Below are 24,642 nucleotides of genomic sequence, written 5' to 3'. Positions count from 1 at the left end.
TTGAAAAGGAGCAGCTTTATTTGGTATAACATGAGGAACATTTTGCATTTGACACAAATGTATTTCCTTCTGATAATGCCACCCACGCTGAGAGAGGAATCTAGCAAAAAAGGCAAGCAAGATGTTTTATGTTTTGGAGAGTGCCTGCTCACTTAAACATCAAATGCAAAGCAAAGAATATTTTTGCAACAGCAATTGGTGGGTTTCCTAAAAAAAAAAACCAAAAAAAAAACCTATAAAAGAAAAAGCTTAGGCTTCCCTAGCAGTTATAAATAAGCTGTCTGGTAAAATAAAAGGCTGTCAGTGCGTGTATTCTGTTATTGTCAAGGCAGTCCTTTTCAGCTGACACCATGGTTTCTTAGGCTACAAATATACTACAGCACTTCCAGTCTCCGAATGGCAGCAGAGGGTTTCCTTCTGCAGAGGTTGCCAGCAAAGAGCACACTTTCCAACTGTTGGCCAGGGTGTTTGAATAAGAGCGCACACTTATCAAAACTGTGAAACAACCTGCTTTGCTTCTCCCGTGGCTTGCAATCCACTCCACCATGCTTGGGCTGTTAAAATGCCACTAGGCCTTGTAGCACTGTTCCCTCTAACAGGGATTCCCGGATGTTTTTCACTACAACTCCCAGCATCCCCAGCTGCAGAGTCCTTTGGCTGGGGATTCTGGGAGTTGTAGTCAACAACATCTGGGAATCCCTGTTAAAGGGAACACAGCCTTATACCAAATTTAAACATTTCAGGGTAGTTCATACTTACATGTGCTTTGCTTTGAAGCCTTGTAGCTGAATTGCGTCAATACATTAAAGTATTGTGTGTGTTTCTGTTGGAGCTAGGACCCTGGCAGCATCAGTTCTCAGCTGCAATGTCTCATAGTGACCACTGCGAGGTGGGGGGGTAGGGTCATGGATAAAAGTGCTGGACTCCTCCCCTCCAGTGTTAGTCTCCATTTTGTCTCTCCAGAGATGGCTGTCTTGTTTTGGACTCTCTCTTCAGCCATGAGCTATAGCTGAAATTAAGCCGCAGGCTTTTTCACATTCGTTTGTAACCTTTTCTTTACATAAATCCTTGTAATTCTTCAATACTAAAGAACTGTCTCAAGACCTCTTGCTTTGCTGCTTTCTCACCAATCTGGTTTTGCTTTGCTACTTGGGGACTGAACTGCCATTCTTCCTCTACAGTTTCGAGGTGACATCAGTTGATATGAAATATTCTGCTGTGGTGTTGGACTTGTGATGGCGTAATTACATGCGAAGTGAAGAGCAAATGTGCATGAACCAGATTTTGGAGTACACTTCCAAGAAAAAAGATGTGCTTTAATGATGTCAACATAACATGACATGATTCAACATAATTTAGATTTGAGCCTTTGTACAGAAGCAAATCCCACAAGCCTGAGTAAGACATACTTCCACATGATGATGCTACAGCTATTAATGTTACAGTTCAGTGGGGCTTTGGCAAGACATCTTGATACATTTGTGTTCTGGCTCTTTTGCATGCTCCAAGTGCACTTAGCCTTTGTATGACGTTCCTTCTAATCCCTTTTCTAAGGTAACAGTGTTTGAACTTACTACTTCTGTAATACATACTATGAGCATTCCCAGATCTGGGACTGCATAGCAATACAGCACAATACCTACACATAATTATAAAACAAAAAACCCTAATATTGTTCATGAAATGGTTCAGGCATTGGGAAAATCATGTGACTCAATGGTTCAGGCATTGGGAAAATCATGTGACTCAAGACAAATTAACAGCACCAGAAATACACAGTTGTTGCTGGAACACTTGTAAAAGTACACTACACTCCACAAGCACATCAGTTGCTATTGAAGTTACTATCGGGGCGGGGGGGAGCAATATACTTGGGTGTTTCAAGAAACAAATGGGTAGTCGCTAAGTCACTATGCCAGAAAGAAAACTGCTTTTAAAGGAACGGCATTCTTAATATCATTTTTAACTTTAAAAAATAATTATTATGTCAATCTCTCTTACAGAGAAATAGAGATCTATTTCTCCATGTCATCAGAAGAAGAAGGTATAACCCCCTCCCCTCCCCTCCCCTCCCCAATGCCTGCCTGGAGGCAGTGATGGGCTGGATGAGGGATAACAAACTGAGACTGAATCCAGATAAGACAGAGGTACTTATTGTGCGGGGCCAAGAGACAATTTTGATCTGCTGGTTCTGGATAGAGTCATACATCCCCAGAAGGAACAGATATGCAGTCTGTGGGTGCTTCTGGATCCAAAACTCTCCCTGGTGTCCCAGGTTGAGGTGGTGACCAGAGGTGTTTTCTATCAACTTTGGCTGATATGCCAGCTGTGTCTGTTTCTTGAGACAAATGACCTCAGATAAATGGTGCATATACTGGTAATCTACAGACTTGACTACTGCAATATGCTTTATGTGGGGCTCCCTTTGTACGTAGTCCAGAAACTGTAGTTGATAAAGACTGTGGTGGCCAGATTGGTCTCCGAGTCATCTTGAAGAGACCATATTACAGGAGAACCTCGTTAATTGCAGATTCAACCAGTAGTCCCTCTAATTTTTTTTCCAGCTCTGTGTGGAATGAGTTTTGTTCCAAGAAGCAGTATCCAGGCAGTGTGTGCACACCTTCATTCAGAATGGGCCTTCCTGATTCAACCTGAGCGGGATCTAAATTGAACTGAGCAGACATCCAAAAACTTGTGAGCGTGCACACACGTTAGAGGGAACAGTGGACTCAACATCCGTAATTGGCACCCACCCTCTGTAAACGTGGAGTGGGGGGACAGCTGAAAAAGGGCTAAGACTGGCATATCTGCAGGTCGGGGGGTAGGTTTTCTGGCTAGTTTAAAAAAAATGGGTGAAACTACTATTTCTGAACATTTTAAAAAACCTGCAAATGGAAGCATTTTGGTGGCATTGCTGGACAGCTGGGGACATACTGAACACAGGGAGGGCACTTTCCCCCCATGAATTTCAGCCAATTTTGTCTGTTTTGGGGTTGTTGCGGGGGGACACCCTTAGATTTATTGATTTATTTCAAAACCCACCCATCCCACAAATTGCTGTATTTGGGGGGCATTGCCTTTTGGGACCTTTTGGGACCTCCGGGATCATGACCCCTCCAATCCCATTGCTTCAATTACTTAGTATTTACGGTTTCCTTATCTTATTATTATTATTTTTACATTTATATCCCGCTCTTCCTCCAAGGAGCCAGAGTGGTGTACTACATACTTGAGTTTCTCTTTCACAACAACCCTGCGAAGTAGGTTAGGCTGAGAGAGAAGTGACTGGCCCAGAGTCACCCAGCTAGTTTTATGGCTGAATGGGGATTTGAACTTGGGTCTCCCCGATCCTAGTCCAGCACTCTAACCACTATACCACACTGGCTCTTATCTGCGGAAATTGTGGAGAACAGAGCCCCTGCGAATACTGAGGTTCCCCTGTATTCCTATACTAAAAGAGCTACACTGGCTCCTAATGCATTTCTGGGCAAAATACAAGCTTAGGCCCTGGGTATTAAGAGAATTTCTTCTTTGCCATGAGCCCCATCACCCACTGAGACTTTCTGAAGAGGTTGCCACCAGTTGTCTGGTGGCTACGCAGGGATGGGCCTTCTGTGTTGCTGCCCTGAGACTCTGGACTGCATTCCCTGCTGAAATAAGAGCCTCCACATCTCTGACAAGTTTTTAAAAGTCTCTAAAGACTTTCCCGCACCCCACCCCACCCGTTTTAACTGTACTATGGTTTAAATCTGTTTTATATTTTTATAAACCGCCCAGAGATGGAAGTTTGGGGCAGTCTACAAATTTCACTTATTTATTTATTTGTCACATTTATATACCACCCGGTATAAAATCTCAGGGTGGTTTACAATCCAAACAAACAACAGAACAAACCTAAAATCATTTGAAAAACAAATATTAGAAAATTGCCACATATGATTGCATCAAGGTATTTGTGAGGTGGTTTACTGATGCTCGCAGGTGCTCCTGCCTTTTGGTAAAACACCTGGAGTACACACATGCTGCTGCTTCCGCCACCATGATGCACAAGGCGGCATGGAACATGCCTCTAGTCTAGTGACTGGTCCCTCCATCACTGCTGTGCCGCTAAGCCAGAAGCGGCTTCTCCCTCTCACTTTCTTGGGCTGCCTCTTCCCTCCCACCACAAACTTGTCCAGAGACAAAACAGATATGAGAGAGAGAGAGAGAGAGAGAGAGAGAGAGAGAGAGAGAGAGAGAGAGAGAGCGCTGCTGTTGGCTTAGGAGTGCAGTGGCAACAAAAGGGCCAGCTGCCACTCCAGAGATACACTCCAAAGCCAGTAGCTGAGACCGGCAGTGAGGGGGAAGAAAGTTAGGGTCAGTCACTGGGCCAATGAGGTGGGGTGGGAGGTTGAGGCTAGTAAGGGGTTGAGGCAGTGTCAGCACTGGCTCCATCTCTAGGGTGGAGCCAGTGGGGGGGGGCAGAGGGGGCTTGTTGCTGTTTGCCAAATGGCAACAAGCTGACACTATACAAGAGTGCTATGTGCACACAATTTGCTGCAGTGTTTAGTCCAAGGCTATATTTCAGCCCTCCTGCTGCCATCCCCAGGCACAGTGGCCAATAGTCAAGGATGATGGGAGTTCTAGTCCAGCAGCAGCTGGAGGGCTGAAACTCTGCAGGCTCTGGTGTCGTCCCAGAGTTCATTTGCATCCCCCCCCATGTTAGCGATGTGCTGTGTGCATTGATACAATGGCAAAAATGCTGTTTTGATGCGATTGTATTTAAGACAGTATGCCACCTGAGACTGGCAGAGAAGGGTAAAAAGGCCGGGAGGGGAAAGTTTAACAGTGGCAGAGAACCAGAGACCAGAGGCAGCAGGTAGACGAGGCAACACCTAGAGCAGGGTGTCCGCACTTGTGGTCGGTTGCCTTACTTGGCCTCATGGCTCCTGCCTTTGTACGTAATTCAGGAATAGAAAACAGAACACTGGAGGATTCTTAATGCATCAGTTATGCTTTGAAAACAAGACATATTAACTTTGGAACTTCACACTCCAAAGGGAAATTCAGAAGCATGTCTAGTGAGAGCCAGCGTGGTGTAGTGGTTAGAGTGCTGGACTAGGACTGGGGAGACCTGAGTTCAAATCCCCATTCAGCCATGAAACTAGCTGGGTGACTCTGGGCCAGTCACTTCTCTCTCAGCCTAACCTACTTCACAGGGTTGTTGTGAAAGAGAAAGAGAAACTCAAGTATGTAGTACACTGCTCTGAGCTCCTTGGAGGAAGAGCGGGATATAAATGTAAAATAATAATAATAATAATAATAACTATCAGCCAATTACAAAAAGCGACATTACTGGGAACAGCCTATATTTTGCGACGATATCTATAATAACCAACAGTACTGATGATAAAATTCAGCCATCCCAGGTCCTTGGGAAGGACTCGCTGTCTGGATAAAACAAACCAGTCAATAACACCTGACTGACTGTGTAAACAAGAAATAATAATAATAAATAGTTCTCCTCATCAAGCAGCACTGCTGGGAAAACTAGACAGAACTCTAATATGGGGCATGCATTGGCCAAAGCTAAGCACATTGACAAAGTGCCTTTGTTTAAATGTGCTTAACTTTTATTCATTTAGTAGTTATTCAATTTATAGACTGCCCTTCCTAACGTGGCTCAGAGCAGTTTACATTAAAATAAAACAATTAAAATAAAGAAAATTTAAACCAGATTAAAACTAGATATCATTAAAAGCCAGGGTAAAAAGATGGGTCTTTAAGGCTCTCTTGAAGGTTTCCAAGGAAGATAATCCTATCCATGGGCAGTTCATTCCACAACCCAGGGGTGACAACTGAGAAGGCCCGATCCCAGGTCGCCACCAGATGAACTGGTGGCACTCGAAGACAGACCACCCCGCTGATGGTTTTAATAAGCGATGGGAATCTTGTAGAGAAAGACACTCTCTTAGGTAACCCGAACCTAAGCCATTTAGGACTTTAAAGGTATTAACCAGCACTTTGTACTTTGCCCAGAAATATATTGGAACCCAGTGCAACTGTTCAAGAACTTTTGACTGGATTGTGTTCCAGATTTGCAGTGTTTCAGATCCACAGGGTTAAACGCAGTTAGAAAGCCATTCATCTTGTATTTTTGCCTTTCACTCTTTTTTTCCAAACAGCATAGGTCCTTGACAGTTGCCTAGTCTCATTCATATCCAGTATTTTATCTGTAAGAAGGAGAGAGTTGGAGGTGTATAAGCCTTCCCCCCCACCGCTTTTGTGGAATTATACCCTAGCATATCCATTTTCCTTCCTGTGAATCCACATTGATAGGGTAGACTCATGGAATTCAATTGCATTTAACTGTTTCAAATAATGCTTTGGCTGCTTGTGAGGAGTCTGAGGTTTGCTGCTAATATTTCATCTCTCTACAAATGACTTCCAAATATGAAAATTTTCACATCACAACCAAGAGATGACTTAAAAATATAGACAATTATTTGCTAATTCTATTAACTCATTATATGATTATAAGTTATAGACATGTGTGAAGCAGGGACACTTCACTTTGGAGACCACTTCAGAATTTCTGGAGATTTGTCTCAGGGTCCTTTTGAGGGCACCTGCTTCTCTGCAAGTCAACCCCTTCAGCTTGAAGCAAAGTTTCCAGCCCCACCCCTTGAACTACTTATTGGGACCAGCAGGGGCAAAGAGAAAAGACTTTGGTCTTTCTCTTCACTCTGCATCGCGAGGGAGCAAGCAACCATGTTCTTTTAAGTGACTTTTAAAAGAAACCCTTTTTACCTTTCCCCACAGGGTCCTTGGAAGTGGCACAGGTGCTCCTGGAATTTGTAGTCTTTTCTGAGGCTGAGGCCATTGCTCCCTTGCAGTGAGGAAGGGGAAGCAGGGGCCTTTCCTCCTCACTCCTTTCAGTCCTGGTAAATATTGTGGGTGAGCGGGCAAAGTGTTGTTGCTTTGAGAGGCAAGCGTGTTCAGCCTGATTTACTTTGTTTCAGTCCCGTTTTGGCACCCCCACACCACATTTTGCTTTGGGTTAAAGCAGGCTGAACCTGAGCAGGCCCCTGAGGTTTCACACAGCACTTAATCGTTTGCTCATATTTGTCATTTATTTTGCAGGCAAATGATGGGCTGTAGGTGTCAAATTTGTCTCCCAAGTCCAATCTATCCTCCTCATCTTGAGCTTGCTAACATAGTAAGGGAGAGCACACAGTTGTTTTGAGAGCAGTTGTTCATCCACTACCATGCCATGACTCTGTTGACATGGGCATGGAAAGTCAGGAGGTTAAGGCTAGCCACTCTTAGGTTCTTTCATGTTTGTTGTGATCTGTGAAACCAATCTACATTAGCCCTTGCTTAAAGAATTGCTTGATATGGTAAACCAGAGACAATGGACAGCCTCCTCCTCATAGGGCAGACTTGCCCTGGCAAACCCCCATCTGATGCCAAGATCTGTACTACCTCCTGGCAAAGGGTATACATTTTCTGCTGAGGTTGCTGCAACTGATCAGAGCAGTTCCAACCACTCCTGGCCAGAGACTACAAACCTGTGTCCCTCCTTCTCTTCTTCCCCCCTGCAACCTGGTGTAGACCTCTTGACTGCAGGGCCCCAGACAGGGATCTGTTGCCCAGATGAACAAGATAAGGTGGCATCAGCAGGAGCAGCCTGGGGGATCCCACTTTGATTCTATAACCTTTTGATTGCTCTTCGAAGTAGGCTGAATGAGACCAAGAAAGCAGTTCTAATGAACTCATAAATCCTAGAATAATCTGATATATAATTTCATTCATGGTTTTTGTTGCTATAAGTGGTTTCAAATATTTCTCTCTTAAAACAAACAAAAATTGCAAAGAATATCTGTTGTGTTCATCAGTTCACTGAAATTGGGCTTGCACTTATTTGTAATGGAACAAAATGGGAGTGGGAGTTGAAGCTATATCTGACATTCTCATGCTGATTTCTGGCAGCCAGTTTACTTATAAATTTGTTTATTGTGTATGTGTGTTTAACATAGGGAACTTGTAGCTCTTTGCTATTCACTTAAATTAGGCCATTATATAGCTACATTTAGCCAGGGCTGATCATATTCTTTGTCATCTCCCTCCAAAATATCCTGACATGGCTCCCAAGAAACCACAAAAATCTGTACAAATGGAACCCTTTATTCCTAATACAGAGAATAAATTGCACAAATCTGTAAAAATGTATCAATTGTTATGAACTTGTTGGTTTGGTTATATGTCACTTTGTATAGCAGTAAAGAAAATAGTTGGGTTTTTTTGTTTTTTGTTTTTTGAAAGAAATCACTTCCGCAGCATGACTAATGGTAAAGTGGTTGCAAGGGATGAATACAAGGATATGGTGAAGCCTCCAAAGTACAAGAGTAGAATTGAATGGGAGGAGCTCTTCTCTGCAGCAGGAACAAACATACTTTTTACATGTCAGACGGCTGAAGTGGAGAACTATTCGGATAGCTTTACAATTCAGATCTAACTAAACATATTTACTCAGAAGTGAGTCCCATTGTGCTTAAAGGGGCTTACTGCTTAGAAAGTGTGCTGCAACCTTATGCTGCAATTTACAAAGTAATCTTCAGTTAAATCAGGACTTGCTCACAAGTAAACATAAGATATGTTGTCAATTCCATAATCCTACTGTGTACCCTTAAGTCCCTTTTGGCATGGTGGAAATTACTTCTAAGTAACCATGCTCAGGATCATGTTGGGCATTGATCACGTTGTGAATCTTCTATAAACTGGTTTGTTGTAGAACTTCTAAAACAGTGACTCTGTTAATTCCATATTTAAATTACTTCATTTTATGATTTTAAAAAAATCACCTAATTTCCATTTGAATTTAATTTTTGAAATAAATCACAAAAAGATCACCAATTTGACTTAAATTATTACAGAATATTTGGATCATAATTCCTGAACCTGTCTTGATATTAATGACTGATAATCAAGTTTATGGGAAATCTTAAAGCTTTATTATCCCAGTGTAGCACCACTTTTAGTGAATAATTAAAGGCCAAAATTATTTGAAATTATTTTGGGGTTGCAGCCAACATTTTAAAGTACATGAAATTTTTATTATAGTACATAAAAAACAAGTTATACTTAACTGATGTTTTAAAGATGTAACTTAAATCTTCATTCAATCTATTATGTGTTTTGAATCAATTCGTGTAAACTAATCTTGGGCATGCACTTTTAAATAAAGTTAAGGATTTTTTTGCTTGAGGGACAAAAATAAATAAATCTGGCAAATTTAACTTTTCAGAATGAACAAGCAGAAGAACTAGTTTCCAGTTTCTCCCTCCTGATTTTTTATTTAACCAGCACTCCTTGCTTTTTATCAATAGCCATTTAAGATAGTGGGGGTTGAAAAGAGAGGACAGTTGTGAGCAAGACTGAGTGCTAAGAATAGAATAGCTCTTAGGAACTGCAGCACCGATGTGTAAACGGGTCCCCAAAGCTTCATCTTTAGAATGCTCTACCTGCTCCAGTTTGGAAGGTCTAATCCTATATCCTCCATTATTCCATTTATCCATAATCACTTGTGAGAAGGGTTTGAAAACAAAAATCGCTCTGTCAAACAGTAGGTAGCCGAAACAGACCACTCATATGTCCTGCGTGCTGTAGTGGTTAGAGTGCTGGACTAGGACCGGGGAGACCGGAGTTCAAATCCCCATTCAGCCATGAGACTTGCTGGGTGACTCTGGGCCAGTCACTTCTCTCTCAGCCTCACCTACTTCACAGGGTTGTTGTGAAAGAGAAACTTAAGTATGTAGTACACCGCTCTGGGCTCCTTGGAGGAAGAGCGGGATAGAAATGTAAAAATAATACTATCTGACCACTCATCATGCCTCGCCTGGGCATACATAACCTATACTTTATGCTAACTAGATTGGAATATAGGTAGAGTTATTGGTGGGGCGGGGGGCTATTGATAAAAGAAGGTTGGTTCACTTGGGATCTGCAGCGTCTGCCTGTAGAGCCCTGGAATCTACCGGACGAAAAAGTTCAGAGTAGGCTGTAAAGGCAGCAAGGTTGTCGTGAGGGGATTTATTTATTTAGCTAGCCAGGCAGCCTGGCTGAGAGTTGATGATGCTTGGTTGGAGGGAAATTTGCTTGGGCACATTTCTCGATCACAGGGTTAGAGGTGGAGATTGGGGATCTTGCGGCTTGCCCCCGCCCCGCAAACAAACCCGATTCACGCTGACTGCTGAGTCTTCGCCCACTGAACTAGACGGCTAAAAGAAGCCAGCTGTTTCCCCTGTAGAAGCAATGCCGCTGCCCGCTTGCGTGGTTCCCCCACCGCCCCTTCGCCTGCTGCATCCCAGAGTTATGCAATCACTGGGAGTTTCTAGCTTTGCTCACCTACATTTGGTGAGCGGGGGAGAGAATCGTGGCTCGCCCCTGGGGCCGCGACGAAAGTCCGGAACAAGTTGAGCGACAAAAGCAAGCCCTCACTCTCCTCCCTCCCCCCCTGCTCGCATGCCAGGGAGGGAGGCCCTCCTTCCCCCCGGGCTTCACCGGCAGCCAAGCCAGCCCTCTCAGACCCCACCCTCCTGCTGCTGCTGCTGCTGCTCCTCCTCCTCCTCCTCCCCCCCCGCCTCTCTGGGTCACTCCTCTAGCTTGCAGGAGGACCCCAGCTGTTGTTCCTTCTGCGGAGCTCTTGCCTGCTGCTGCTGCTGCTGCTTCTTTCAGGAACTCAGCAGTCCTGCACCACTTTGACTTGTTGACCAGTTTCAAGTTGTTGAATAGCTCGCATGCTTGTCATAGTTGTGGTTTACTCCACTCAGCAGGCTGGTTGGTGGCGTGGGTGGGTGCGCGCGCGCGCGCGAGTGAGTGAATGTGTGTACAACCAGCAACTGTCTGGGGTTTTTTGTTGTTGTGGTCAGTGGGTGATCTCTCTTCCTCGCCACCCCCACCACCATCACTGTAAGAGTCGACACCGATTTGACGGCACTTAATCAATCAATCAAATCAATCAGTCAATGAGACTGTAACGTGCCGAGTGCCTAGACCGTGCGTGTGGTGTTTTCTTGTCTGTGTGTAGCTGCCTGGACTTCTTTCTCCTCGGAATCACAGTGACCGGTCTGCCTTGATTGCCGCCTTATGTTTTGAAAGAGTGATTGCGGCGGCTGCATGTCACAATACAGAAGGGTTCAGGTGCGACCCTCTACTCCACATCTTCAGCTGTAATGGGTCCCTCTCCGTAAACAAGCAGAATTTAGACAGGCTTCCTCTCTCCTTCGAGAGCCGCTGGCGGTCAGGCTTAACAGGATTTGGGCTACAATGATGTGACATGAGCCTGTCTCAGGAGGAGGCATCATCACGTGTTCCAAAGCTCCGTAGGAAGCGACGGACACTTTCATTCAGAATGTCGTCCGTGTGTATGGCTTTCCTGCGTGTGGAGGGTGGGGTCGATCTGGACTTTACGTGGTTATTTTCAGTGTCAGGCCTGACCTGTGGAACACGTGGACACGAAAAAAGTGACCCCTAGGCATATGCAGAGTGCAGTTCGCGCGACCAATGAGTCACCACAGCCCATCAACTCCTCACAGCTGGGATCGAGGAAATCCCAAAGGGTACAAATGACGGCCAGCAAAGCCCCCCGTTACTTTTCTTTTTAGAATTAACCACCGTCTCCAGCTGTCCACCTCTTTGAGTTTGAAACAGATAATAATGTAATAATTCTGTTCTGATCTGGCTGCCTTATTCCCAAACCCACCTCGGACTAGAGCTGTTGCCTGCGCCTGCCCGGTCTCTCGTGTGTTGTATGTGTGTGTGTTGTGTGTGTGTTGACTCCAGCAGCAAGGAGCAGATTTGTATTAGCATAGCTGATCTCCTGGGACAAAGGCACATGTAAGTGATAGCTGAGAGCTCGGCTCCGCCTTCCATTGGCTGGCCCAGCAAGGGGGCATGTGTCGCTTGCCTCCTAGGCCTTCTGCAGGAACTGGGAACGGGGGCGGGGGGCAGCAAAGTGGAGAGCCGGCGGCGGCAGTAGCAGCAGCAGCAGCAGGAGGAGAGAGACGGACTGACTAGGGACGTAGGCGGGGCTTCCGACGTGAGCCAAAGGGCAAGGAGCTTGCAGGAGCCTCTCGTCGCGTCACTCTCTCTGCCTGGCAAGTGCTGGAAGCCCAGGCTGCTGCTCTTCCAGTGAGTGCTTGCTTGCTTGCTTGCTGCCTGCCTGCCTGCCTCCCTCCCCTCCCTCCCTCCTCCTTCTCCTCCTCCCCCTTCCTCCTCCTCCTCCTCCTCCTCCATTGTATAATGCTTCGTGATCGCCGCAGCCAGAGGAAAGCGGAGGCTTAAATCCTCCCAAGCTGCATTCACCTCCCCACCCCCCACCCCATTCCATCTCCTCCATCCCACCCTCAGTCCCCCTGGGCGAGAAGCGCGACATATGGAGCGGGTGGAAGATTAGGGAGCGTGCAGAAGCAGCAACAGCAGACGACCCTGATGCTTTAGTTCTCAGGAAGAACTGCATGTGGTAAGTTCAACTCGCTGCTAAAAAGGAAGGGTTTGGGAAGGTGCTGTGGGTATTGGGCGGGGGGGGGGCCGCGGGGGCGGCTTCTTTGCTGTCCAGCGTCAGGATCCAACCGGTTGGGTAGAGGTTGGGTAGAGGTGTCAGCAAAGTGTGTGACTGGAGAGGAGCACTCAAGGCAAACTGGGGGGGGGTGTCGCTTAATAAATACAGCACTTCCCCCCCACCCCCCACACTTTGTTGGTTAGGAACTAAAGGCAGAAAGCACCCTCGGCTGGTGAGAATGGGGGCTAAGGAAGCGCTGATCTGGTCGTGCATGATTGCTGCTCCCCCTTGTAAGCCTCTGAAGAACTACCCTCCGCCTCCAAAGAGAGATGTGCAGTGAGAGAGAGGTCGACCGAGTTACTTTCTTCCTATAAAACGTCTGAATCCAAATGTGCAAACGGATCGGAGGCTCCAGTGATACTTTAAGCAGGTGTGTGTATGATGCCTCCAGTGTACGCGGGCACATTTTCTTGCTCGTCTTCTCAGTGTTGCGTATTAAAGAGTTCCTCAGAGCCATGTTTACAGTGCAACTTGCTTTTGCTCTGATAAGTTTCAGTTAAGTACTAGAGAGACCAAGATGCAATGGAAACCATACCCTGTAATTTCACTTTCTGAACGTGGAGAAGGAAAGGCGTGGGTGTTTCAGAACCTTCGTCAGTGGATTTTGAGGGTCTGCTTTGAAAACAAACATGCAGACCCCAATCAAGGGAGTATCTGTGCATATTAGTCCAGTTGGCTAGGATATGCTAAATAGGTCTTGGGACAAGAAGGTTAAACCTTGACGACTTTGTAGGTAGTGGAACTAAATGTCTTCAGCCAAGTGGGCATAAAGAACTAGGATTCCAAGTTTTGGGGTCTCAGCATGGCGTTGTGGTGGTAGGTACTGTCTCTTTGTAGAGAGGTTCTCTTTTTATTTTTTGTCTTCGTAAAAGTAACATGAGCTGCAAAAGTACCTTTTACTGTAGCACTGGAAAACGCAATAGTTTCTGAAAACAGTACAACCTTTAACTTTTTCTCCCATGTTTTGCATTCTGAAGTGGGTTCTGACTGACTTTTGCAGTCATTGGCATTTCAGGAATATTGAGTATGTATGCTGATTGCAAATTATTTCATTTTATTTTTAGTTGACAGTGCATGTTGTAGTTCTTCTCACGTTGGTATCTTTCTTATTAATAATAATAATAATAATAATAGGATTTCTATACCACCCTTCCAAAAATGGCTTGGGGCGGTTTACAAAGAGAAATAAAACAAATAAGATGGAATACATGGAATCTTATGGAATACATGGTTGCTTTCCTTGACAGAATATATTTACAACTCACTTATGATGGGGACTTGCTAACAAAATGAAGCTAGCACATCCAATTCACAGAAATGATTTAGCTACAAGTTCAAATCCCCAATCAGCCATGAAACTCATTGTGTGACCCTGGCCAGTCACTTATCTCTCAGCCTTACCTACTTTACAGGATTGTTCTGAGGAAAGACATAACCATGTACATCACTCTTTGGAAGAGCAGGACAGAAATGTAAAAATAAATGTGCACTTGCTCTCCAAAAATGCTGCCCATTAACACTTATGGGAAAATACTCAGACAGACTTCTGTGCTTAAATACCTGGAGTGAGGTTCTGGTTCCAACACTCAATATTGTGATTTCTGTATACTTCACTGGAGTTGCTTCTGATTTCTCTTGGTTGAAGTGACAGGGATTTTAATGTTCAAGGTCTGTCTTGTGCACCTTCTTTATCCAGGTGCTGCTGCAAGGAAAGAAATGGGAACAGCATCAGATCCTGGTGGGGAGACTAGGAAAATTGGATCCTGTAATTGTACGAATTTGTCTTGGCTCTGTTCTTCCACTGTCAGACCTTTCATATGGTCAAGGTGGTTCTATGCTTAGTGTAAATACTTTTAAAATTCTCTATATAAATGCTGGCTTATTCGAAATGAAGGACTTAATAGAGCAATGTTGTTATTCCAAGTAATTCTTTGGATGAAAATACCTGGAGATAGGTGGTCCTACTTTCCTTTCTCTTGTAGCTGGTAAAACAAACTGGGCTTCTTCAAAGGAAACTGATTTAAGGATTCATATTCTCACTGACACTGTGTATTGGAGATGGAAAGGGGATTAGTAGCTTGTGGTGCCAGACAGGTACATGAGTCTGTATCCTAGGGAACACTTCCATTGTCCAGACAAGTATTGAAGCATCTAGCATAACAGCTGCAAGGAGTTTCTCCCTTTTTGTGCCTGATCCTACTTCATTTAATTCAGTAACGAAACAAAACAAAAATCCAGGTTGTCTTTAGGAGGAATAAAGCTGGAAATGTTGAAAACACAGTTGCACTTGTTAAAAGTGTCTCTGTATGTGTTAAAGTCTTACTATATTATGTGTACTGTCTAATGCTGCCTAGGATCTTGCTTTGAAATAGTTTAATACAGGAAAATTTGCTCTACTATAATGGCACTTAGATATGCCTTTTTAAGGTGAGCATGAGCTCATGGCTAACAAGTTGATGTGTCCTAAGCTGCAGTCTGATGTGAATTTATGAGAGAGCAAGCCTCATAGAATTCTCTGGGACTTGCTTCCAAGAAAACGCACACAGGATCAGGCCTCATTGTTAAAGTTGTTCTTTTATTTTTAATCCTATTTTTCATAACATGGATTTCCTACAGTGATGAAAACTATAATATGAACTGCCCAGAAATTAGATTTGCTAAAAACATCTTTTTGAAGAATAACAGATGAACTTGGTTTGCTTACCAAAAGCAAAAGCAGTCTGCCCACAAATTTGATACTGCCAGTACTAAACATTTTGAAGTTTCACCTCCAGCATGTCTTATATAATAGCCAGTTGAACTACTTTGCTGACAACTAGTGTGCTTTCTTCACCCTTGGTATGAATCATTGGTGTGAAAAACAGTACAGAACTTTGTTTTGTATCTTGCACGTTTCAGAAGTTGGGCTGATCTATGGCAGGCAATATTTAGTTGTTGAAGGTTGCTTTCTTGCATACACATAACCTAAATATGAGAGTGCAGTCTATCAGAAGGGGGATTATATTGTTTAAAAAATGTAGGCAATCTTCTGATGACCCACTTATAAGTTCTCCTCAGTTCCTTCTTTGGAAGTACAGTTTCTGTCTAAAAAGATAGCACAAATGGAGACGGCTCCAGTTGCAACAGCTTCTTGGGGGGGGGGGGAGAACTGTGCCAGAAACAGCAGGCTCTGATTACAGAGTCCAAAGATCATTTAATGCACAGGGAGAGTGCACAGGGTCCAGTTTAATGGCTGCAGGCTGGTAATAAGTCCAGGGCACAGGTACAGCTGATCCTCCCAGTCCTAAAATCGGCGTTTGTAGGCTAGTTGGACAACAGTCAGAAACATTAGGTTGTCACTTTAGTGGAAGTACAGGAAGAAGTGTGTGGGGAGGGGTGAACCACCATATGGTGTAAGGTTCTGTCATTCCTTCCCTTGTGTGGGCTGTGCTCACGCGTAACCTCCCCCTTTTGGCAGTGCAGGTGGCCAGGGAGTCGGCGCATGATGGGTACTGTGTGGCTTTGTGGAGATCTGGTGCACTGTGTAAACAGCTCTTCCCTGCAAACTTGCCCCAAAGAAGCTTATCAATGCAGTGTGGTCTTTCTGGCCCACTTGCAGATTTCAACCCCTGACTTGGATGTGAAATAGCTTCAGTTGCGTCCACTCAACTGTCCTGCAACATGCTTTTCTAAGAAGTCTGCTGCTCTCTGTTCTTCATTGTTCTTCAGAGATCTGAAAGCGGCTTGACAGAGGTTCAGCTTCTTATGGTGTGTACATATTTCTTTTGTTCCACTGTTGCCTCTGGTCAAACAGGTTTTGCAGGTTTTGGAAATAATAGAAGAATCTGTTTACTAATGGTGACGAGGGTGATAAGATCACAGGCACCAATCTTTCTCTCTGTGTGTGTGGGGGGGGTATTTGGGGGAGCTGTCACAGCCTTAAAGACTCTCGCTTCATTTGGCTTATCTCTTTCAAATATAGAGGAAGCTTCATTACTTTTAAGAGCTGCGTAACAAAAAAATTTGACTGAGTCATCTGTCCAGTGCTGCAGCAGATTGACTAGGACTCCAGCTCCAATGCTTTACTAACAAGCAGAAGGTTGCCGGTTCGAATTCCCACTGGTACTATATTGGGCAGCAGCAATATAGGAAGATGCGGAAAGGCATCATCTCATACAGCGTGGGAAGAAACAATGGTAAACCCCTCTTGTAGTCTACCAAAGAAAGCCACAGGGCTCTGTGGGTGCCAGGAGTCGAAATCAACTGGATGACACACTTTACCTTTTAGCAGCTCCATTACCATTGGAAAAGAATTTCTTATGCCTCTGCCCAACTCGGTACCCTAAGAAGGACCCTATCAATATCCAGAGATCTTAACCTTGGCCTGGCACCCCATTTGGAATAGCCAAGTTAAATGGCAAGTAGGTGAAACAAATAGACTTAGGGGACAGTTGAGCACTTTGATAGTGGAGCTGAGGGAAAGGGGAAGCAACAAAGTTATATTGCAAGATGTGCTGGACAACTGCAATTAAGTTTGTGGGACCATTTTCTCTGAAAACATGTGATTGTGTCACGTGACTGTAGATCAGCATGGCTATTTGGTGAGTTCAGTGATCACTGCTGACCAGGTGACAAAGCAGTCATCTGATTGCACTGTAACACTGCCAGATCCATTTTCAGCACACATAGTAAGGTAAGATTTTATTTTCCCCATAAATCTCTACATGGAGATAGATATGTAAACTGTGTGATAGAACCATCCAGTGTACATTTTACTGTATAGGAAAACACAAGGTCAGTGCTGCTATATGATTTGGCCCTTATTGTGCCACACTGAGGGCCCCAAAGAAGTGCAAAGTTAACCAGGAGTTGGGGGAACTTTCATTGACCCTAGGAGAGTTCTTATGTCAGAGAGCTGGCTTGAGGGCCCTGGTGGGGGATTCTGCTCCTATGACCTGGTTCTATGAATTGGTGCTTAGCCCAGGATGCTTTTAAGTTGTGCCTATAATCCGTTTCAGCTCAGCAACATAAACTATGAAGTTAAACTATGGGATTGTATTTGCCAGTGTCGGTGTTGATGTTGAAGATGGTGCTGGAGCTGCTTTGGGAAGTCCAGTGTGATTCTGTTGAACACTAAAGCTCAGGTAGCCAATATATAATGCAAAACATCTCTGCCTTTACCATTCCAATACTTGCAATTTGGATCAACAGAATCCTTGGCATGTAATGAAGTAGAGGATGGCCCAAAATTGTGGGTGATGGTTAATTAAGAGCCCCAGTCCTTAATGTTAATAGTTGAAAGGACTCTGTGAGAAAGATTAGTGGTACTTGGGTTTGGTTAGTGGGTGAGTGACTGAATGGGGGACTTGGCAAGTTATTTGCTGTGCTGTCTTGGAAACTTATTTATATTCTGTGTTTGCATAATATAAGGAAGGAATTGCCCCATATCCTCAATTTGTTTTAAGTAAGCTTCATTATAAAGGAAATCTCAAGAGAGAACGCTCCTGTGGACTACCAGAACACAAAGCCATGCCTTAAAATTTCATTCATCTTAGAGTGGTATGGCAAAGTTTGGGGAAACCAAGTCTCATTCCAAAAGTTTTGCATGTGGAGGAAAGCTTGGAGGACATATGGAGCTGTGAGATAAAGTTTTTGATAGCAAGAGGTATTCAGAAGAGGAAAATTGTACTGGATGTAACTGCTCTAAACAAAATTAGCAAAAAAAAAACCCCACACAATTTTTTAAATAAACAAAGCTACTACTTCCATTTTTATCTCTTTTTAAGAAACAATTGTTTTCTTTCACATTGTTATAGAGTACTACCATGCTATTGTACCACTTTTCTTACCATATATAAGGTTTTCAATAATACCTGCAAAGCTGTATCTGAATTAAATATCTTTTAGTTATTACTTTTAGTTGTGTGAAGTTGTGTTGAAAAGTTCCAATAAGCGTTGCAGAGCAACATAACAATTACTTCATTCTCTCTCTCTCTGACTTCTGTATCAGTTTCTGCTGGTGGTGTTGGTTATAAAAATTCTTACTCCTTGCTCAAGGCTCTACTAAACAGAGCAAGAATATAGGAACAAACGCCCACGATGGGTTGCAAACTATGTGGATATGTTGAGGTGGGGGTTGGAAAGAGGACCTATTTGAAGCAGCCTATATAGCTAGTCAGTCAGCAGGTCTGACTAGTTTTTAAATGCCTCAGGGCAGGTTTGTCTTAATAAAATGCAGGTAGCTTCAAAAAGAAGTTCTCAAATCCAAAATCGGCAGTTTAGTGCCACTTTTATGCCTTTTCACAGCAGGATTTTTTGGGTAGTTTTAAAGGAGAATTTTCTCAAAGAAAGAAAAGATTCTCCTTAAGAAGCCACATAAAATTCATTCTGTAGTGCTTGCTTGCTTGAATGAGGAGAGCATTTTTCTTCCAAAAAGAACATGGAGTTCAATAGCAAAATATACAGTCTGGCCTTGTTTGTTGGGTTGGTTCTGCAAGTCAGATACCAAAAACCTACATAAAGATCCACACTTTCAACTCTGTTTAACAGCCAGCAACATTTAAGTATTTATTAGTAACGTGTTGGTGTGTTTCAACATTTGCTACCTTGTCTCCCAGAAAAGTGACTTCCTGCTTTGTATAATGGTCAGAAAGCTACACTAGTATCTCACTCTCTAAGGAGGGCAATAATTTTTCTTCATCTGTAACCAAAAAAGCAGCCCTGTATCAACCTCTCCTGCATCTGCTTGAGAAGCAGATACTTCTGGTCGCTTTTCTTCTCCAGACAGAGTAGTTGTTGCATGAAATTCTTCGGGCTGAATATATTCCTCCTTGCTCCAAGTATGACTGTAACACGATATGCGTGATGTACACTTGCTATACAGTATTCTAGTTCCTCCTCCTACTCCCTAACTAAGCAGTAAAACTAAGAGTTGATTCATATGCTAAAAACAAGCAGGGGAAAGCGGGTGTGGGGGGAGACGATGAGTCACTTTGTTTGTAATGCATAATTTGATAGAATTTATGTATCTCTTAAGGGGAAAATGTATCTTAAAACCTTTTGTTCTCCTGACAATTTCTCTTTCAGCTTTTTCTCCTCCTAAAACTCACCCCCTTCTCCTGTAAAAAGTATTTACAGTTCATACATAGTTGCATTTTTATCCCATCCTTCTTCCAAAGAACTCCAGGGCAGTGCCCATATCCTCCCCACACCCACTTGCAACAACCCTTTACAGTAGATTTGGCAGAGAGAGAATCAGTCTGGGTCCAAGATCACCCAATGAGATTCATGGCTGAATGGGGACTAACCAAAGTCTCCCAAGTCCTAATCCAACACTCTAACCATTACACCACACACAGTGATGTATTCTCAGCCACATTTTACTCAACAAATAATTAGTATTTAAAAGAGTTGGCTAGTTTATCCAAGCCAAAATGTGAAAATCAGCCCCTCCAACTTTCCTTGGTTCCTTTTGCCCTCAGAATCCCACTCTCCAAAGCTTTTTCTATGCACTCTTGTTCATTGGACCAACCCCCTCTTTTTATCCTTGGACTATATGCCAGAATTTCCTCCATGATTTTTTCCTTGACCTCCCCAGCCTTCCACTTATCCTTCCCTTTTGGTCCCTGCTTTTCAGTGCACTGCTAATCCTGTTTGCTGGGTCCTCTTCCCACTTGGTTTCTCTCATGATAGACCAGGGCCATTTTGCAGCAAATGGGTTTTGTGTTTTGTTTTGTTGATGGTGGCAGCAGCTTTTTCTCCTCCTAAAACTCACCCCCTTCTTCTGTAAAAAGTATTTACAGTTCATACGTACTTGCATTTTTACGTGCAGCCCCAGGCTGATATGATACTGGAGAATGAAAGTGGGTCACGTGGAGTGTTCACTGTTAGTCTTCTTTGAGGGAAATGAGAAGTTACTTGGGCCAGAAGTAAACTTTCATATTCATTGTAGGGAGAGAAGGAGCTGTGCTCTTACGCAGCATGCTGAGTAAGAAGATATTCTTGGAGACAGGATAGCAAAGGAGAATGGAGCCCAGAATCGGGATGGATGAAATGAAGGAGTACAGAATCCATATTGGACTAAGATAGAGAAAACAAACCAGGAGTATATGGTGAAAATATGCCTGAGGAAACAGGCTGAGAAGACAAGGAGTTGAGAGTGGTCAACAAGGGGTGTGAGTGTAGAGAAAACTCCTTCATAAACTGTATATGTTGGCATGAAGAAGGGTGAAGAGAGAAATAAGAGTGAGAAGGAAGATGGCTGGAAGCCAGAGGGAATGGAAGGAACGGGACTAATTGAGTAGTAGGGAGAATATGAGAGATCTGAGCAGAAGCTGTATGGGTAGAGGCACAGAGCTGAAGAAAGGGGGAACTGAGGCAAAAAAGATACCACTGGGGTAAAACTTTGTACAAAGCACTGATTGTCACCATTTTTGTGACAGGGCTCATTTGATTTTAAATGCTTTATACATTTCTTCTTGCTTGGAATGGAAATAACACAGAACCCTGCCACACACAAAAAAGGCAACTATACAGGGTGTAAGAACACAAGGGGTTGTGAGTTGGGTGTAGAAGAATCCCAGCTCAGATGAGATCCTACCTCCTCTCCCTTTCCCTTCTTAGGCTGTAGTCCACACCTTAGACGTAGGCCTTTAGCATCTATAGGACTATGGTTGATAGGATGCAAAGGAGCCATGTTTAATAGAAATTATAGTAGGGGTAGTCACAGCTGGAGAGTGCAGATCAAGGAGGAACTGCACAGTAACCTGGCAAGTGTGTCTGTTTGCCAAAGTATTATGTATGTGGGGCTGGGCAAACCATTTGTCGAGGGGAATTGGCAGGAAGGCGGGGGATGCTTAACCATAGCTGTGGTCACAGGTTCTTTCCTGAGGGAATCCCCAAGCTGTTTCCCCTGCCCCGGTTGCTTTTTTCTGGCCTTGGAGCTTGGCTGAGGAAACAAATGGGTTAAAAACAGCTGAGGGGGGATATTTGGTGGGGAGATTTGTGGAAACAGTTAAGCATCCTTAGGAGAGCTGGTCTTGTGGGAGCAAGCATGAATTGTCCCCTTGGCTAAGCAGGGTCTGCCCCAGTTGCATTTGAATGGGAGACTACATGTGAGCACTGTACGAAATTCTCCTCAAGGGATGGGGCTGCTCTGGGAAGAGCACCTGCAGGCTTGCATGCAGAAGGTTCCAAGTTCCCTCCCTGGCAGCAAGATAGGGCTGAGAGAGATTCCTGCCTGCAAACTTGGAGAAGCCGCTGCCAGTCTGTGTAGACAATAATGAGCTAGATGGACCAATGATCTGACTCAGTATATGACAGCTGCCTATGTTCCCTAGCCACCTCTCTTCCACCCACAAATGTTCTGCGTTCTGCCCCAAGTGAAGTGGTTAGTGATTGTTTGTTTAAATCTCTGCTTAGTTAATCAGGTGACAATATGGGCCAGGCAATGTTGGCTTGCTTTCTCTTGATTTTGTTCCCATTACCTGTTGCCCCAGGGGCAAGGATAACACTAATCCTATGCAAGTGAACATGTTTTACCTAGCTCAAGGAGGCAGTTGCCCACTGAGAACCAGCACAGTGTAACCATCCTAGTAAAGGTAAAGTGTGCCATCAAGTCAGTGTCAGCTCCTGGCAACCACAGAGCCCTGTGGTTGTCTTTGGTAGAATACAGGAGGGATTTACCATTGCCTTCTCCCATGTAGTATGAGATGATGCCTTTTAGCATCTTCCTGTATCACTGCTGCCCGATATAGTACCAGCAGGGATTCGAACCGGCAACCTTCTGCTTGTTAGTCAAGCATTTCCTCGCTGTGCTACTTAAGGTGACTAACCATTCTAGTTGATTGATTAAGTGCTGTCAAGTCGGTGTTGACTCGACCACACAGATAGATTCTCTCCAGGATGGTCTGTCTTCAACTTGGCCTGTAAGGTCTCAACTTGGCCTGTAAGGTCTCTCAATGGTGTATTCATTGCTGTCATAATCAAGTCCATCCACCTTGCTGCTGGTTATCCTCTTCTTCTCTTTCTTTCAACTTTCCCCAGCATTATGGACTTCTCAAGGGACCTGGATCTTCACATAATGTGTCCATAGTATGATAGTTTGAGCTTGGTCATTTGTGTCTCGAGTGAAAATTCTGGATTTGTTCCATGATCCATTTGTTTGTTTTCTTGGCTGTCCATGGTATCCTCAAAAGTCTTCTCCAGCACCAAAGTTCAAAAGCATCAATGCTTTTTATATCTTGCTTCTTCAAAGTCCAGCTTTCACATCCATAGTGTGTCATGGGAAAAACCATTGTCCGAACAATTCTAATCTTTGTAGTTGTAGACACATCACGGTATCTAAATCTCCTTTCCAAGGACTTCATTGCAACCCTACCAAGTGCTAGTCTGCGGCGTATTTCTTGACTGCTGGATCCTTTACTGTTGATGGTACCAGTAACCGTCAACCATTCTAGTACACCATCCTAAAGCATACTACTTGCCATAGAAACCAATATGCCTCCATATCCAGGTATTTACAGTATATTTACTAGAATTGGTTGCAAAGCTGCATTTGTCACAACTCTAGGCAAAATTCTCTGTAAATATGTTGTGTAAAAAATCTGCTAAAATAAGGTTGCATGGACTTTAGTCCATGTAGTGCAAGAGCCATAGGATACACCTCATTGAAAACCCTACAGTTGTCCATTTGTCTAGCACAGGGCTGCTCAGCTTCAGCCCTCCTGCAGTGGTTGGCCTACAACTCCCATAATTCCTGGCTATTGGCCACTGTGGCTGGGGATTATGGGAGTTGTAGTTCAAAAATAGCTGGGGGCCCAAAGCTGAGGAGGCCTGGTTTAGCACCACTTTAAGCTGCCTCAGTCACATGTTCTGTATCAGTTTCTGGGTGTGCATTGAAGTGCAGCATTTCAAGGATAGGATTCTCCTGTTGCCATCTTGAAACAAACATACTTCTAATTTCCCCTAAACATTATTTTCCCAGTTATTGTGTAAGTGCACAGAATATTGCAGAAATCCGTTGAATGGTCTGCAGTTTGCTACAGCTTATTGGCACATATGAATCTTTAAAACAAAAAACAAAACAAAAAACTTGAATAATCTCTTTCCACAAGAGCTTGTGAATGAGCTCCTGAATTGTAGCCAATGAAGGCTGAACTAGATGAGATGTTGGACAGCCATGATTGGATCTCCTATCTTTAAAAAGTCTCACCCTCCCCCCCAGGAGCTGCATTTCTCCCGTGTCTACTGGTGCTATTTGTCCATATGTACAGTACCTTTCCCTAATGGGACAAATGGCAGGCGGAAGTGTGTAGGTTGGAAACACTCTTCTTCCAGTGCTGTATTCTCATGTAGTTCAACCACATGGCTGCTTTTGAAGGGAATTAAGAGGCAGATCTGATCACAGACCCACATCATATTGTTTGGTTTATTCCTAAGGGATTGAGCTATAGTTTGGGAAGTTCTGGATTCACAGCTCCTCTCAATCATGACAGCAGTAAAGTGGCCTTAAGTAGCCCATTTCTCTTTTAGCCATAACACCCTAGCTGCACTATAGAAATAATCATATGGACCAACCTTGCAGGGTGGATGTAAGGATTTCAAGAAAATAATGTGTGAAGGGTTTTCAGTACTCTAAAAGCACTTCATAAATGTTGGTGCTGATATTTTTGATGACTCAGAGGCCTGCTTTTCCTTTTTAATGGTACATTTGTTTATTAAAGCTACTGTGCCGACTGTGGCTGAAGGCAAGAAATGTTGAAAACTGCTTCTAAAGGGACAAGGACAAATTCTGTAAAAAGAAATTCTATGGAACCACTTTCCTTGTTGTGCTCTGTTAATGGGATTGGTTTGGTTTGTTTGTCTGTTGCAGAAACTAGTCTGAGCATTACAATTCACACACAGCTTGTAAAAAGTTAACTTTTGGTTTGATGGTTAGTTGGTGCCCCAGTCCCTTATATAAACAATATAATATATAGAGTACATCCCCAATGAAACTGTTTCTTTTTCTTTTTCTTTTTCCTTTTTGCAAGTAATTGTTTTAGGACTACAGTCTTGGTCAA

At 43.7% G+C, this 24,642-nt stretch overlaps 1 protein-coding gene across 5 annotated transcripts in view; it reads left to right on the top strand.

The window, feature by feature from the left end:
• Positions 1 to 24,642, top strand: part of SERTAD2 (SERTA domain containing 2) — a 175,030-nt gene that overhangs the window by 115,855 nt on the left and 34,533 nt on the right. For 2 of the 5 annotated variants that reach the window (XR_008313289.1, XM_053284403.1), the window contains exons 1-2: positions 12,160 to 12,502; positions 12,745 to 12,971. The exons of 1 other annotated variant lie outside the window; for it this stretch is intronic. Coding sequence is in view for 1 of the 4 variants with exons in the window: in XM_053284403.1 (XP_053140378.1) it covers positions 12,931 to 12,971 (41 nt within the window). In the remaining 3 variants the exon portion in view is untranslated. Of the gene's footprint in view, positions 1 to 12,159; positions 12,503 to 12,744; positions 12,972 to 24,642 lie in introns of those variants that run through there. 2 more of the 5 variants (XR_008313290.1, XM_053284404.1) reach the window with 1 other exon arrangement.

Source organism: Hemicordylus capensis, chromosome 1 (genome assembly GCF_027244095.1).
Source record: "Hemicordylus capensis ecotype Gifberg chromosome 1, rHemCap1.1.pri, whole genome shotgun sequence".
NCBI classification, from domain to species: Eukaryota; Metazoa; Chordata; class Lepidosauria; order Squamata; family Cordylidae; genus Hemicordylus; species Hemicordylus capensis.
This window is presented reverse-complemented; position numbering and strand designations above follow the sequence as displayed.